The following is a 16,767-nucleotide window of genomic DNA, read 5'->3' as shown; positions in this document are numbered from 1 at the left end:
ACATACTAGATTTTCATAAATTTGTATGAGGAAAATGCAAAATGGGCCACTTTCAGGAGTAAATCATACATGGCATATATATTTATTTATAAATCCTTATAAGGATTTATCCTTATATTTATAAGGATTTACTACTAAGAGAGTGGTAAATTCTTATAAGTTCTTTACTGTTCTTTTTCGTATGGGCTACTGTCCCGGTATGTATTCCACCATTTGAAGGTAAATTCCTGGGTCACTCCATGCTTCACAGAAGCTATATGCATATAGCACTGCTTACGTGCAAGAAGTTTTCTCCTTTTTGCCGTTATTTCCAAACTTTCCTCTCCTCCACTGCTGCTAGACGAGGCTGTGGCGGCTGCCATGTTGGTCTCTTGTTTACGAAATGGGGCTACGTCGCGGGTGTTTATGGGATACGTCAGCAACCGTGGAACCTGTTCTGTAGCGAAATCTTATTCCGCGGTGCCAAAATATCATTCCGCGCCGATGACATTAGTTCGCTTTTTCAAGCCTTCGTGCGAAAAATTGACAGCATTACAAGGTGAGAACTTTTTGATGACATCATTTCATAATATGTCCATTTTTAAGAATTGGATATTATGTAGTTCGGAGTCGTCGGAGCGGAATCTTGTTTCTGAAAGACTTTTCGGGGTTCACCTTACGGCCTATACACACAATGACAAGTGGAAAAAAATAAACCCGTTACACTAACAATGGACACCAGTCTAGTGTTTGACATGGTTACGTGTGTTCTAAACCACTGGTTTCAACCATTGGCTAATACATAAAATGTAATAACAAAGTCACAAACTCAAGGTCCATGGGCTATCAAAAGTCAAATAATGACAATAGTGCAATTGTGACGAGGGTGGGCAAAGTTGAGGGGCCCAAAATTCTAATCTTTCATGGGGCCCAAAATTTCTGGCAGCGCCCCTGAGTAAAAAGGGTGGAGGGGTGAAATGACAATATCATAAATAATTCAAGAAAAATGTTATAACAAATCATAACCATGTATAATTTGCATATTTCAATAGATGAAATGAAATATTTTATTTCAAAAACTTACACAAGGCAATACTATTAAAATAATATTAATATCCCTCACAGGCCCCCCTGTCAGTGCCAGGCCCTTAGAATCGTCCTAACTCCCCCCCCCCAGCGGCGCCCCTGACGTCGCGAGTGGCGAAAACTGGGACATATCCGTGTCCCGACAGACTTTTGTCGGGACTCGGGACACACAACCCCAAATCGGGACTGTCCCGGTAAAACCGGGACGTCTGGTCACCCTAAAAGTTCTGAGTATCGGCTTTAAAGAAGCTAACTTCAGCTTGAGCAAGTCCGTTTGTGAACGCTAGGTGGCGGAAGTGTGCCATGACAGGGAAAGAGAAAGGCGCTCGTGCAGGATGGATGAGTGCACGAGCCGGGTGTTTGTTCCGCTTCCGGTTTGCGGGGATGTTGCTATGCGATGTGGAGTGGAGCTGTTGATATGTTGGCCGGACCCTGGCGGATTTCACACAGCAGGTAATTTAGCGTGTTGGTTTAAAAATGTTAATATATATAAACCGCCAGAGGTGAGTGCTGGAGGACTGTCAGCTCGCGCTCGACGCGTTTCCGGTCTAAATAAAGTTAGCCAGCCTGCTTGGCTAAGGCGCGCGCGAGCTAGCGAGCTAACCTGGAGCTCCGAGCGGCTTTTATTTCCGGAAATTCACTGGCGCGCGAGCGCTTCTGTTCCTGCAGCTGAAAAACTTTACTTTCACTTTGTGGCCTTCAGTGTGTGCGATAAAGAGTGTCTCTATACATTTCACCAACTCTGGGAGTGTGATTCTAGCCAAACACTGCATGGACTCTGTGAATAATAATAATAATAATTTGCATCATGTTCAGATGACGTCATAATGTTGTCATTAACCTTGCTGTCATAGGCTCCATTGTGTAATTAATGAGTAGTGTCTGGGTGTCATGGTTTCATTTAAAGGAAAATTAAACCCACACTGGTGTTCCCCAAAAACCTGATCTGCTTCAAAGAAAGCTTGGATTTATAAATGTAATAAATAGCTCCAGTTATTATAAATCCAGGATATCGGTATCGGCCTGAAAGACAAGATCGATGTATCAGATGTTGTGTTGTGATTGAGTCAGAGTGAGGGTGTTGGGTCAGCAGGTCGTGTTGTCGTCTCTCGGCTCTGTGGTTCCTGGTTTGATCCTGAGAATCGTTCTGAGACCTTCGACGAAAATTTCTTCTACCATCCCGGTTGAAGGTTGGCGCACTCTGACGAAAGCCCTACCTGTCCGCTTTGACAGATTCCCATAATTGATGAAGATGAGAGAGAGAGAGAGAGAGAGTATGCCCCTCCCACCTTTTGCTCTCTTGATCAATCACAGATAGGATTCAGGATTCGCTCTCAAGACGAGAGAAGAAACTCTTTGCTGTCGTGCCACTCAGGATCCCAAGTCAGTTCTCCTCGAACCTCTTCCCAGAGTGGCAGTTATCTGGTGTCCATAGAACCACAATGACCTCTATATCGAGCGTATCTTCTCCCGTAGCACCTGTGTGTGCTTCCTCTGGGTTCTCTGGTCTCCTCATACCTCTCAGAAGCAGGTCAGTAGGTGGATTGGTGACTCTAAACTGCTCCTAGTGAGTGTGTGTGCAATCAACGAGCGTCCCATCCAGGGTGTATTCCCGGGATAGGCTCCAGATCCGTCCTGGCCGGCTTAACCAGGATAAAAGCGCTTACTGAAAATGAATGAAAGGATGAACTTACATGTGTTATATCGACTAAGACGACGCAGATCAGATCAAACATAACGCAGCGTCTTTGGGCGTTTTTTTAACACCTTTCATCCGTTTGTTGAGTTTGAGTCAGAGTGAAAGTGGGGTCGTTTTGCTGTTTTGGTTTCATTTTTGTGGCGTACTGCACAAAATTGAAATAAAGTGAAAAGAAGAAAACGTGAGCGTAAGCATGGAAATGTCCTTGTAAATCTCAGGAATATGCTGGGAAAAGTTAAACAAGCCTTTATAAAGTAAAAAGAAATCACACAGAGAAGCTGCTTAATAAATGATAAGAGAAGTGTATATAAACGTGTTTAAATCATTAAGCACCACATCCTGCGTTTCTTTAAAGCTGGACGGCCTTTTGATTTCATAAAATCGGTGGAATTTAGTTCCGTCTGAAATGTGGTGATTGTGATCTATGTTTATTTCTGTAATATCTCACAAAATATCAGGCCATTCTGCCACTAAGCGAACAGCTGATCACACCGAGGTGCTCGCTGAGCGCCGATATTTATTAGTTTGATATTTCCTGTGTTTTCTTCGTACAGAACATAACGTCTTTTCTTCTCGCTTTCTTTCCGTTACTGTAGTCGCTCTTTCACGTTTCGTTCACACGCACACGTCCTCCATTTTTCTCTCCTGTTTCAAATTTGTATCCCACAATGCCTTGCATGAACAGGGAAAGCCCACCATGTGATGTGATGCATGACGTAGTATCTTGTATTGGGTCATGGTGAAGCAGGAAAAAATAGCGGAGAATTTAAAGTTACGCGGATCTAAAGTCATTAATTGTTCCGTTTAGGAAAAAAAACCCGAATAAAATTGGAAGTCTGTGATTCGACTTCAGTAGCTTTCGGTCACTAAACAAAGAAAAATAATAATTGGGTGTCGGGAGAAAATTCTTTTTATAGTAAACACTATCAATAATATACAAGATCTATAATATACAGTATTCACCGTTAATAGAACTAAACCTTGCATGAAGGAGCGTTCTGATCAAAAAATAGCGCAGAATGTAATTTAACAGTGATTATATTTTCAAATGTAAACAAAGAGTCGATGCTTAAAACTTGGTGTTATTTATTGTACCCACTTTTCATGATCTAAGAACACTGGCATTTTGAAGTAAAGTCGCGGAATCGCAATTCGAAAAACTTTCTGAGTTCAAACGGAGCTTCGCTTCTGGGAAGTCGGGGGATAAAAAAAATCTACTTCCTCGTTCCCACTTGGTCACGAACGCAGCGTTACGTCGACGAAACAGTGCTGCAAACCAAAACACGCAGCAGGTTTGATTCACTTTCTGAAGTGATTCGATTCAGAGTCGAATCAGTTTGCCGCTGGAGTTCGTTTAGGAGGAGACCAAGACCACCTCGCTCACACCTGACTAAAGAATCGCACAGAGGCAGAGAACTCGCCCAGAATCTGTTCAAAGCGAATACAAGCTGAATGTGAACGCCTCCTTTAGACACCCACCGTGTTCCTGCGGCTGAGGAAATGAATCAGGAGTCGGTTCGGTTGCTGTAATTATCCGGTCAGTGTCCGGTATCGGCTCAGCACTCAGCCCTGGTGTCAGTATTGTGTTGTGGTGCAGCTGTAGCGGATGTTCCACATCTGTTCCCTCACACAACCGTTTATAACGTTCCTCCGCCGTTATGCTGGAGATCAGAGTTCTGTCATGACCAGAGTCTCTACTGGTCACGTGATCAGAGTCGAGGGTTGAGAGTTAACGACTTACACACTGTGTGTCATGCTGTTATAGGAAAGTAATCAGGATCAAGGTGATGTCCTGATTACTGTTACCACCACACAATGTTGATTAATTTCCAATAACAGCATGTCCCCGAGTGTGTTGTTTTTCTCTTACACCATAGTGAGAAGCGATCGCATCAGCAACATCAGGTGTGTTGCTTGTTTTGCATGATGATGATATTTGTTGTAATGTTTCGCTGAGATCGACTGAGAGGTGCTGGAGCTGCGTGCTCGACCTCGAACGTGTCGGGTGAAAACGTCGGCGCTTTCACTTCCGTTTCTAGTCAATCTGAGACCAGCACAAGTGTAGAAAATGTAGAAAGCTCAGCAGGAATAAGACAACTCTGTTCTTTGTCTGCGGTTTGTGGAGTTAATCAGGGATACAGTGCAACATGGTGGTGTTATCGTGAACAGGTCCGATGACTTGCGTTCTATGCGCAATGTCCGTCTATGCACTTTTTTTTTTTTGGACTGAAATATGTTTAGACATGACAGCAGTGTGACTCCGTTTCCTTGATTATTCTCCTCAGCTGGAGGCTGGTGTGAGGAAGCGGCGCTGTCATGGCGTCCGGACCAGGCTCGGTGCCCGCGGTTCAGCCTGGCGTGGGCCCTGCTGGCACTGACCGGCTCTTCCGGAAGCCCAGAGACCTGACGGGCTCATCTACACACTACAGACCCCCACGCTGTCTCCCTGACGTCTGCCCCAAGGAGCCTACAGGTGTGTGTGTGTGAGGGGAGTAAAAAAAATCCAAAAATAATTTTGGAGATATTCCTCTTCTTAGCGTATAGTTCGTTGCTTCCAGGAAAATTTTTTGACGACAAATGTGTCGACTATAATCATGATCGTCCAATGAAATTCTCTCGAGAACCATAAATATAAATATGTCCCGCCCCCTGAGGCGGGGTCTTGCGCTTCATTTCACTTTCCCTGTTTGAAATCGCTCCTTACTCACTGTACAGGGCACTATATTAGCGAGGACGCCATTTTGTAGCGCTGTCCGAATCCTTAGTGAGGATTATTTACACCCTATATAGTGCACTCAAAGTATCCCACAACGCATCACGAAAAGTAGTGTACAACGATGGTCACTAACCAAAGCAATATATCCCATCATGCATTGCGGTCGCGCTGAAAGAAATCAAATTAAAAGTCTCAAATGTGATTTAATAAAAGGCAGCGGCAAAGAAGAAAGAAAGTATTCAGGCTTGATTTAAAAGAACTGAAAGCTGCAGGTACTTTGTATTGATTAATGTGGGAAATGCGCTCAGTAGAATATGGATTTATCACAAAAACACACGCATGGATTTATTATTTTGAACGAAAACCCACCAGCCGACTGATCTGGCACGTTTTAATTATGTGACAGTAATGACGTAAATACCAGCGTGACGGAGTAGTGTCCGAAAGAGTTTTTTCATTTTACCAATGAGCTCACTGTATAGTCCTCTATACAGTAATTCCCTATATAGGGAGTAGTGAACGAGTGAGCGATTTGGGACACAGGGAACGTAACAACCTCGACAAAAGTAAAGATAATTACTGAGCCACCACTCCGACTCGTCAGACGTCTCACCGTGACGATTCTGCAGCTCAGTTTCAGCTCAAACGTGCAGCACGTACAACTCCAAAGACGTGTCGTCACCACGTAGGATACCGTGAAGGAGGAAGTGAGAAAGTTGGGCGGAAATATCGTCCAAGGTTTGATGAAAGGCTCTCATTTTTAAACCTCTTCCCTTCTCCATGTATAACTTGTTCACCAAGCTGCTGTTGAGTTTGTTCGGATTCAGGGGGCGTGGCCACATCACATCACATGACTGTAATATAATCGTAGGCTGTAATTGCGCTTGAAACTTAATAACTTCGCTAAACTCACTCTGTTTAGGTCTGGGCAATATGACTTTATAATATCATGATAAATGATGTCACAATACACTTTTCTGTGATATATTTTTTAATAACAATTGAAAGCAGCTAGTTTGGTGTTAAGGTTTTAAATCTCTAAAATTAAAATGATAAAATGTTTACATTTTTACAGAATATATCTTGTGTAAACTCTGAAAGCAGCTGATTATATATATATTTTTTTTAAATTGCTGTCATTTTTTTGTGTTTGATTATTTTCAGACGTTTCATACCTCATTTTATAAAAAGTCATTGAATCATCTCTCGGTTTATTTTCCAGTGCAGCACTGCTACTGTTTTATCATCAAACCTAAATATCTTGATGCACCCGGATGGTGTTTTAAAGGATTCCGGTATGATGTTTTTGTCCTCGTGACCCATGTCTAGCCCGCTCAGAAACGTCGCTTCTCTGACCCGTCCTTTTAAACGCCGTCGGTATTCCACTGTTCTGCGTTTTACGCACCACTGATTTGGCTTTGACAGGAAGAAAAGGATGAGAATTTCCTCGAGTGCTTTTATAACTGAAGAAGTGTTGTTGTGAACACACAGACTTCTCCACCTGGGGAGAAATAAACTCTCGTCTTATAACGTGCAGTTTTTTTTTTTTTAATTATAAAGGACTGATGTGACGGATCTAAAATCCCAGAGATTCTCTGGAAATAATTATAATTATGTTAAACAAATCCCGTCCAAATAGTGTGTGTATATACACGTGTGTGTGTGTGTGTGTGTGTGTGTGTGTGTCAGATCTTCATGAGGCCTGACTTCATACTGAGCGAACCGGCCACCTTCAGTGCCGTGTTGCCGTGGTCACACTTCAGCGTCGCCGGGGGGAAGAGCGGCCGGGATGCCGCGTCGTCACGGTTACTGCAGGAGAAAGTAAGTGTCTGTCTGTCTGTCTTTTTTTTTTTTTTTTCCTTTAGCAATGTTGGAGATAATTAATAAATAACTGTTAAAACTCCGAGGTGTTAATGCTGTAGTGAGGATTGTTTCTGCTCGCCAATCTTGGCGAATCCACCGCCGTATCCATCCCGAGAAATCAAACAGCAGCCGGTTATTGGGTCCTGATCTGTCTTTCTTCTCTGTCTTGTCGTAGTTGAGTCACTACCTGGACGTGGTGGAGGTGAGCATCGCGATACAGATCTCTCTGCGCTCCGAGGCGTTCTTCCACGCCATGTCGTCTCAGCGCGAGCTCCAGGAGCAGCTGTGCGAGGCGGCGGGCGCCGTAAGGGCGCTGCGGGAACACACGGCCGGCTTGGGACGCACCATGAGCCGCGGGCCTCTGCAGGCGCTGCGGCACACGGTCACGCGCAGGAACTGCGTCACGCTGCACAGTAAACTGAAGCTGATGGCGGCGGTGCAGCAGACGCAGCCCACCGTGCAGCTGCTGCTCTCCACCTCGGAGTTCGTGGGCGCGCTGGAGCTCATCAACACCACCAAGGAGGTGCTGCAGCAAGAGCTCCAGGGCTCGTTGCTCATTTTAACATCATGGTTGTCCAGCGCTCTGTGCGGCGGTGCTTTAGTGCTTGGCGTGATGTTCCGAGCGATGTTGCTTGGTGGCGTCACGGCAGCTGTGCAGGCGGTTTGGGACATACCAACGCTCTGCGTGGCAGTGCGTCTGTGCTCGCTTTGTGGATCCATGGCGCAGTGTTCTGAGTGATGTGTCGCAGCGGCTGTGCTGGCGGTGTGGGACTTGTTTTCGTGCGCCTTTTGGTGGGACTGTGGCTGCTACACCACTGGAATTACATCCTGACCTCTATTTGGTGGACACTTTTTTTTTTTTCCTTCCTTTCATCATTTATTTCGAATGATGAACTGGATTGTATACACTCACCGGTAGGGATCGACCGATATGTTTTTTTCAGGGCCGATACCGATACCAATTATTATGGAATTGGGATGCCGATAACCGATATGTGCAACCGATAAATGTAAACATTATAATTCACATGAAATTAAACACAGCACACACTGACACAGACCTTCATATCCATGAAATGTATGTTTAATTGTAAAATTGAACATGAAATTTTGTGCAGGGAGATGCCAGCAGCATTTGTACAATAAAGTCAAACATTAGTTAGAATAAAATGAGAAATAAAATAATAAAATATTCACCAATAAAAAAAATAAATCACTCCCTACTATATTACAGCTCACCACTTTCAGTGGAAAATAAATGAAAATACACTCTGGATTCTTTTACACTAAGAACTCAGTAAGACTTACCAACTTCAAGTAGTTTTTAAATAACAAATCAAGTGTAGGGAGCTGCCTGCAGCATTTTTTAAAAAGTAAAATCAAACAAAGTAGGCTATCACTCCCTATTATGTAACAACTTAACAAGTAACCATCTACATTCTAATGCTTTTAATAACCATAATAGCGCTTTATAAAGTTACCTAACATATACAAGTGCAATGCGCTTTTTGAGCACGAGTCACGTCATGAAGTTTACTCATCACCATAACAAATAGCCAGTAGGCTTGCGCTAGCCTACAGAACACAAACACTACGTTTTATTTCGTCTTCCCTTGACCACCTCTCTGTATGGCTGTTATTCTACTGTTCGAGTCGAACTACTTTCACATTCACAACGTTTCCAGACGGGGATTCAAAAATGACTGCAGCCTACGTTATGCTGGGGACTGCTTACTATGGACAACATTACATGTAGTTTCAGCGAGACTAGTTGGTTGTAGGCTAATTCAAGTGCTTCCTTCCGTAAGCTAAGTTTGCCTGGCTACACAGATGCAAATGGACAATTTTAACGAGTAGTAGATGAAGAATGTAAACACATAATGATGTTGTGCTTTTGCAACTTGTGTGTTTGTGACTTATTGCGGCAAAAGCAGCGTGTCCTTACCTTGTAGTGGGATCTGCTTCTGTCCGAGTGCCCGTACGGGCGCCTTGAAACAGTTCACAGCGTTTAGCTACGTGTGTTGATTGGCTATATCTCTTGTGCCAAACAAATCAGATGTTGTGGTGGGCGGGACCGTGTTCTTGAACTCAGAGAGGCGAGTGCAGGAAAGGACGTGCAGTGACAATCGCGTTAGGAACGAAATGGCTGCAAAAAGGCATGTTATCAGCATATCGGTGGAAATTATGGCTGATACCGATAACCCTAAAAATGCAGAATATCGGCCCAATATATCGGCCAGGCCGATTATCGGTCGACCCCTACTCACCGGCCATTTTAATAGGAGCACGTGTATGCGCATGCACAGTGTCGCGACTGTTACACTCTTACATTCTTACAGCACGATGACGTAGTGGCTAGCGCCGCTATATGAGGCAGTAGCCACAACAAAAACGATTTTGACCTTTTTGGTGACCTTGACCGGATGACTTTCAAAATGTTGGAGGTTCTATTTGAGACCAATGCACATCTATCCTGAAAGTTTCATGAAGATTGATACAGCCGTTTTCCCGTAATATCGTTAACAAAAAACAAAGAAACCTGACCGAAACCCCCCTGGTGGACTCCGTCCCAGGCGAGGTAATAACAGAGTAAACACTGCTTTCATGGTGGAATCTTCTACATGTTTAGAAATTCTTGAGTATTTTCAGAAACGTCAACAGGACGCTCACTGTGTTTCCAGTATTCAGGACATCTGTCTTTTAAAAAGGAGTAAATACTGCCATCTAGAGGCAGGATCACATAACTGCAGCATCATTGAAGGGTGTCAAAAGGAAAGCATGTTTTCCCAAAGGCCAAAATAATGGAATTAAAAATATTATAAAGAGCAGTAAACATTAATAAATGAAATAAAGTTAGTGTTTATTGTGATGACCCTTTGCGTTAGGAAAAAAATAATCTCAGGGACAGTGTGTGCACTTTTATAAGGAAATGAGCTGGTGAGTTTGGGTTGTGGGTTTGTCTGGGAAAATGCAGCCATATTCTGAAGTTGAAATGTTGGTTATGAGTCACAATTAATATATTTTGTCTTATTTAAAAGTAAAAATAAAGCATTTTTCAGCATCACATTACTGTGCTCCGACAATCCATTTGTTTATAAAGTTGAAAGTTTAAATAAAATTAAAAGTTATAAATGCTGAGATAATAGCTCTCTGCTATGCAACAAACTAGCAGGTTGTAGATTTTATCAGTTTATAATTACATTTAATGTTGAACTTTCTAGTTTGTCTTGTTGTGTTCATGACATGGAGTGTTTATAATCCTGCTAATTATGGAAATTAAACATGTTTAGGACATTTTACCAAATCAGGTGGGCTAATAACATGGTGCTGTTTACCAGTTCGTGTCGATATAAAGCTGTCTGTTAGCTGAACACTGCAGCTTTATATCTCCTGCAGGTTGTAATAACATTGTGGTAAATTAATGCTAAACCACAAGAAGTGCACAGTGTTACATTTCAGAGAAACTCTGGCCTTCCTCTTTCCTCCTAATTATTTGAGACAGGAAATGACATCATCAGCAGTGAACGAAGCAACATAAATGTTAGACTTACATTACAGGTATTTAGCAGACACTTTTATCCAGAGCGACATACAACATACCCAGAGCAGCCTGAGGAGCAGTTGGAGGACAGGTGCCTTGTTCAAGGGCACTTCAGCCATTCCTGCTGGTCCAAGGAATCAAACCAGCGACCTTTTGGTCCCAAATCTGCTTCTCTAACCTCTAGGCCATGGCTTCCCCATGAATTAGTAAATAATCATGTCGAGTTTCATGTGCTTTTGTTTAATGGTCAGTGTGGATGAGCATTAAATGGCATCATTTGTCTCACTGCCACAGTTAAACATCTTTATCATATTTGGTCATCATGAGCCTTGTGTGAGTGTGAGAAGAGCGCTGGTCTGCGGTCAGGTTTGTGACCAACTTCTCAAGAAACCAGACAGGAAACTGACCCTGAATCAGCACTGAGCTACAGCGGAGCTTCAACACAATGAATAGTCTCCTACAATACAGTAATATTGTTTATAAAATGACAACACGTTGAAAATGTTGAGTAAAATCAGTTGCATGTTTCCTGAATAAATAAAGAAAATAAACCATGCAATTTATTTTAAAATATATAACATGTACATTATAAACATTGGGCCAGAGTGAAAGAAGAGTTTTAAGTGTCAGTGGTTTAGGTGTTTCTTATCACATGGAGGGAGGAAGGACTGACTCAATCACAAAAGAGGAAGAAACCTGCAAGTCAGTGTGAAATTTAAACAGCAGCACATTTGAACTTGGACAAGTTGAACAGTTTAAACCCTCAGAGCTGCTCCTCTTATTTCTGGTTTTCTCTCTGGATGCAGGAGATGAACATCTCTTAATGAGGTCAGAAAAGGTTTTTGTTTGTTTTGTAGTAATTTATTCAGTTTGAATTTTATAATTGTATAACTCGTTTATTCTCTTATGAACTGAAATTAAACTGTGCATTTTTCATAATTTATAAAACAAAACACTCTCAGAGCAACACAAGACTTTCCCCATTCAAAGTAGATTAATTGCTTACGCACACACACACACAATGTGAAATGTATTTTTGTGCCCTGTGCCCCCCCATGCTGTTTCATTTTTGTATTGCTTTTACTTTTGCAAATAACAGCTATTTTATCTCATTTTACTGATTTGATTCAATGATTCCTGTAAATTGAGTTTGATTCAGTTGATTCATGACTCAGTGGGACACACCCAAACACTGTGTACAGTAAAGGAAGGAAATGATTCAAAAATTTACATTAATGCTGATGAATCAGAATTAAAAAAATTTTATTTTTTTTTTTACTCTGAATTATTCTGAAAAAAGTATCTGATTCGTGTGCATTTGAGAATCGATTCATTTGATTCACTTAAATGATTCTTTAAAAAAAAAAAGAAAGTCTCACATGAGTGTATCCATTGTGCATCATATATTAAAGAGAGGATTTACAAATATTTTATTTACTCCATGTTATTCCTCACACACTGAAGTGTACAACACATGATGTCTGGAATGGAGAGTTAAAGGTGCTGACTGCAATGTCATCTGATATTTAAAAAAAAAATTTAATTGTTCATGGCATTCTCCTCTGTCTCACAAGAACTATATAATGCGGACAAGATGTGACCATGTTGATGTCCTGAGGGTCGCTCTTCTCCGTTTTGGGACCGTTTTCCTCCCTCTTGAGATAAACAGTGCGGCCCTGCGGAAACAGGAAACAGCCGAACGCGAGGGGCTTTAACTAATTAGCATAACTATGGAATTGCGTCACACCAAGATGGCGACGTGCGGAAAACATCGTGACTCCGCATCGACCTCGGAGAGTTTTGAGCCGCAGGGATGTAATTTGTGGTTGACATTCGCGAATAGATCTGTGAAACAAAAGTCGAATATATCTTTTCTCTGTTCCCGCTTTTGTGTTCTCGTTTCTTTCTCTGTAAGATCAAAACATTAGGTGTAAAACTCCAGACTCAGACTCACCAATCCAAGACAAGTGCTGCAAATTCTTCGTCAGATTTCGCGCCCGTTTCATCCTTCAGTTGATTCCAGTGGTCGATCTGTCCCTTCACGAAAATTCTTGCAGACAACCTTTTGGTTTCTGTTGCTTTTCTGGAGTGCTTTCTTTCTGATTTACTTTCATATTTTTCTTTTCTTTTCCGCTGGCGGGAGGGCGGAGTCCACCATGTTTGCCCTCGCTGACTTGTTTTAGTTAAAAGTAGGTCAGACACGCCCCACGGTGGTCACATGATCTTGTTGCTCACTTGCTTCAGCAATCTCCGGAATCGTAAAATGAGAGACGCTTTTTATCTCGGCAAAACATTTACACACAGGATCCACGGTGTGTGTGTGCAGCAGCGAAACATCTCGAAACTCCAACAGCAAGAGAAATAGAACATTTTACCCAGAATTCAACTTTGCAGTCAGAACCTTTAATGTCCCTGCAGGTGGAAACCCACAGCACTTTGCTTTACATTTACAGGGTTCCCACTCGAAGTCCAATGTCAAGTTCACTGACTTTCAGTTACTAAAACAGCTGGATTTCCATGACCTATAATGAACAGAAAAACAGCTGCCTTTATGCTGAACAGACAAAAACCAGCCACAGTTTTTAAACCCATCAGTTTGAGCTTTATTTACGAATTCACAGATGTTTTCAGGACAGAAATTAGTTTTCGCTGCTTAAACCCAGTGAAATGCTGCAGGGAAAATATTACCCTTTTACCAAAATGGCAGCGAAAATTTCAACACGATCCAAACAAAATCTCCTGACTTTCCATGACTGGAATAGACTTTTTAAAATTCCATGATATTCCAGAAATTCCATGACCCGTGGGAACCCTGTAATTATGAACACACCACAGATTTAAGGGCGTTTTTATGACATTAAAACTGAACACGGGCGATTGCTCTAAGACAGCGAGGGAGGCTCAGCCTCCTCTAAAAATGACGAACATCGTGTAGGATGAATTGCGCTAGGCTTATGTTATAGCCGACCTTATAACATTGCTATTTCAGATCCAGAATCATAGAAATATATGTGCTCAACCCAACTACAGTGCGAAATCATTCCGTTATCATAGCTGCCAACATTCCGAAATTGTAAATAGTAATACAAGGTTGGGTACTGAGTCTTGGTGGGGGGTCGGGGGGGCTTCGCCCCCTCGCCGCCAAAGCTTTCTAGCAAAACTACCCTGAAAAAAAAAAATCACACAAACAAAATAGTTTGACAAAATTTATTCTACAAACTAAACTATCATCTTACATTAATTTGCAAAGTTCTTTTCAACAATGTATGAAAATAGTCAGTGAATCAGGCAAAAACTTCAAACAATGCAATTGGCACATATAACTTTTGACAAAGTACACATTAGAGAAATAGACCAGAGCTTACTCAGTCAACAGTTGATGTTATTGCACCACAAACTTGGCAATATCTAACACCATTCATTCATTAGTCACAAACAAAAATGAATTAAGAATATATTACATCAATGAAAGTTGATACAAAAAAATATTATGAACTTTGTCATCAAAATTAAATATACAACAAAATGTGAAAATTGGCAATGAATATGGCACTTCAAAGATAAAAAACAAGCTGAGCCCAAAGCAAATTAGCTAAAAATACTAAGTGAAACAGCTCAAAAAAGTGTCAATTTCAACTTGCTTCTTCACATGACTACAAATCAAAACTGAGCGGGAGCTAGGTTAGAGCAGTCAACGTAAGTTGGCATTTAGAGTGAGGGCACACAATTTTACCTTTCCATCCTTGCTTTAAAATTGTGATTTTAGGCATACACAAATAATGATGGCACAAAATCTGGACTGCTTGAGTCAAGCGAGACCTCTCCTACAAACAAAATTGCATGCAAAGGCCAAACAAAATTATATACGTGTTTCCTGGGTTTTCAAAATAGGGTAGGTAGGTAGGGAAAAAAAAAATTTGTTTATCCCAAAAGTTTATGACAAATTTTCTAGGGTAGGTAGGAAAAAGTGAGAAGTTTCCTTTGAAAACTTTTTTTTTTGCAAAATACTCGTTCAAAACTAAACCTAGTCATCAGATATCGTTGACGATATAAGGATGCACTTGTATATAAATTGTTCTAATAATGATGGCATACTTTCATTTTCCAGGTAAAATGGGAATATTTTGGTGGATGATCTATTTGGTGGTGGTCCAGTACCTAGATCTATCCCTTCAGTTCTGAACATTTCCAAAATATATTTTTATATTACTAGTGGGGACTTTCATACTTAAAACTGATGTCTTGTGTGTTTATCAAAATTGGGTGCGTGCCTAACATCTCAGCCTTAATGACATTATATTTGCTTCATGTTTTTTCTTATTCTGTCTATGAATGCAATGTTCACTTATGTTGTTCTAATGAATACAGCTGCTCCGTGCCATTTTCTTTTCAAATAAAGAAACTAAAATTTCCTATATTTAAGTTTCCTATTCGGCGGCACGGTGGTGTAGTGGTTAGCGCTGTCGCCTCACAGCAAGAAGGTCCTGGGTTCGAGCCCTGGGGCCGGCGAGGGCCTTTCTGTGTGGAGTTTGCATGTTCTCCCCGTGTCCGCGTGGGTTTCCTCCGGGTGCTCCGGTTTCCCCCACAGTCCAAAGACATGCAGGTTAGGTTAACTGGTGACTCTAAATTGACCGTAGGTGTGAATGTGAGTGTGAATGGTTGTCTGTGTCTATGTGTCAGCCCTGTGATGACCTGGCGACTTGTCCAGGGTGTACCCCGCCTTTCGCCCACAGTCAGCTGGGATAGGCTCTAGCTTGCCTGCGACCCTGTAGAAGGATAAAGCGGCTAGAGATAATGAGATGAGATGAGAAGTTTCCTATTCTGTGTTTGTAAATTGTGTTGCAAAATAAATGCAAATGCTTTCATTTTTCAGCCCTGTTAGTCCATGGTTCATACTATTTGCTCTAAGGCAGGGGTGTCAAACCTGATCCATAAAGGGCCTTGTGGCTGCAGGTTTTCATTCCAGCCATGCAGCAGCACACCTGACTTGGCTCATTCAATCAACTGAACTGTCTTCACACAGTCAAATACTTGCAGCCACACCCACCCTTGATTAAAGGGTGGGTGTGTCAGTTGATTGAATAAGCCAAATCAGGGTGCTGCTGCATGGCTGGAATGAAAACCTGCAGCCACATGGCCCTTTATGGATCAGGTTTGACACCCCTGCTCTAAGGTTTAAATCAGGAGGAAATCAAGGAATGTATCATTTCACTGACACAAACTCAATTTCAGATTTATTATCAATTCAGATATCTTAAGTTGAGTATAGAATAGCATTGGACGTGTTGAATACCTGATTTATACCCTGAGCAAACAGTTCCTAGTGATGTATGCATTATTTCAATCACTATCTAGCCATATCCACACTAAATTATTTTCCCCGCATGAGACCTCTGCCCTGTCCACAAAGAACCAGCGCGGGCAGGGCGGGCTTGCCCCGCGCCTCGGGACGAAGAGCCATGGTGCTCGGCTTTAGTTTCGTTTTTCTATTGGCGGCTCCTGCCCGACTTTGGACGCTCGTAACTCGGGCAGGGGAGGTCCCAGCCTCCCCAATTTACTCCTGATGGGCCTTGTGTCTTTCGGCAAATACCGAGTAGTTTATATGACACGACCTAGCGGTTCTCGTTTGACTCGCCAGGTGGCTGCCAAGCAGGTAGGGTTGGGCGCGAGAAATAGTTTGTTTATCGTGGTCATAAACAGTTGAAGGGTCGCAGTGTTTTTACAGGGTCGGTCGGGTAACCGGAAACACATATATTATTTTGTTTGGCCAAAGCTAAGTTAACATGCTAACAATATTCATTACATTGTGTAACTATGACTCAGCTAATCAGACAAACGTTACCAAAGTATTTTGCTACATCAGTAAACGAAGACTAGAAAGAA

At 42.0% G+C, this 16,767-nt stretch overlaps 2 protein-coding genes across 2 annotated transcripts in view; both read left to right on the top strand.

Annotated features, from left to right (window-relative positions):
* Positions 1 to 16,767, top strand: part of LOC132865810 (titin-like) — a 139,346-nt gene that overhangs the window by 62,401 nt on the left and 60,178 nt on the right. Inside the window, exons 11-12 of the mRNA XM_060898311.1 lie at positions 7,170 to 7,301; positions 7,519 to 7,888. Of these exons, the coding sequence (XP_060754294.1) occupies positions 7,170 to 7,301; positions 7,519 to 7,888 (502 nt within the window). The remainder of the gene's footprint in view (positions 1 to 7,169; positions 7,302 to 7,518; positions 7,889 to 16,767) is intronic.
* LOC132866402 (vacuolar protein sorting-associated protein 54-like) lies at positions 1,439 to 10,409 on the top strand. The gene is made up of 4 exons (XM_060899167.1): positions 1,439 to 1,518; positions 5,050 to 5,237; positions 7,170 to 7,301; positions 7,519 to 10,409. The coding sequence occupies exons 3-4, from the start codon at positions 7,176 to 7,178 to the stop codon at positions 8,080 to 8,082; spliced, it is 690 nt and encodes a 229-aa protein (XP_060755150.1). The 5' UTR covers positions 1,439 to 1,518; positions 5,050 to 5,237; positions 7,170 to 7,175; the 3' UTR covers positions 8,083 to 10,409.

Source organism: Neoarius graeffei, chromosome 18, assembly GCF_027579695.1.
Source record: "Neoarius graeffei isolate fNeoGra1 chromosome 18, fNeoGra1.pri, whole genome shotgun sequence".
Classification (NCBI taxonomy): Eukaryota; Metazoa; Chordata; class Actinopteri; order Siluriformes; family Ariidae; genus Neoarius; species Neoarius graeffei.
The sequence above is the reverse complement of the archived record's forward strand: the minus strand, read 5'-3'. Positions and strand labels throughout refer to the sequence as shown.

Coding starts and splice junctions, on each gene's coding strand:
- LOC132866402 (XM_060899167.1), top strand. CDS start 7,176: ATGAGGCCTGACTTCATACTGAGCGAACCGGCCACCTTCAGTGCCGTG. Junction 7,302..7,518: donor CACGGTTACTGCAGGAGAAA/GTAAGTGTCTGT, acceptor GTCTTGTCGTAG/TTGAGTCACTACCTGGACGT.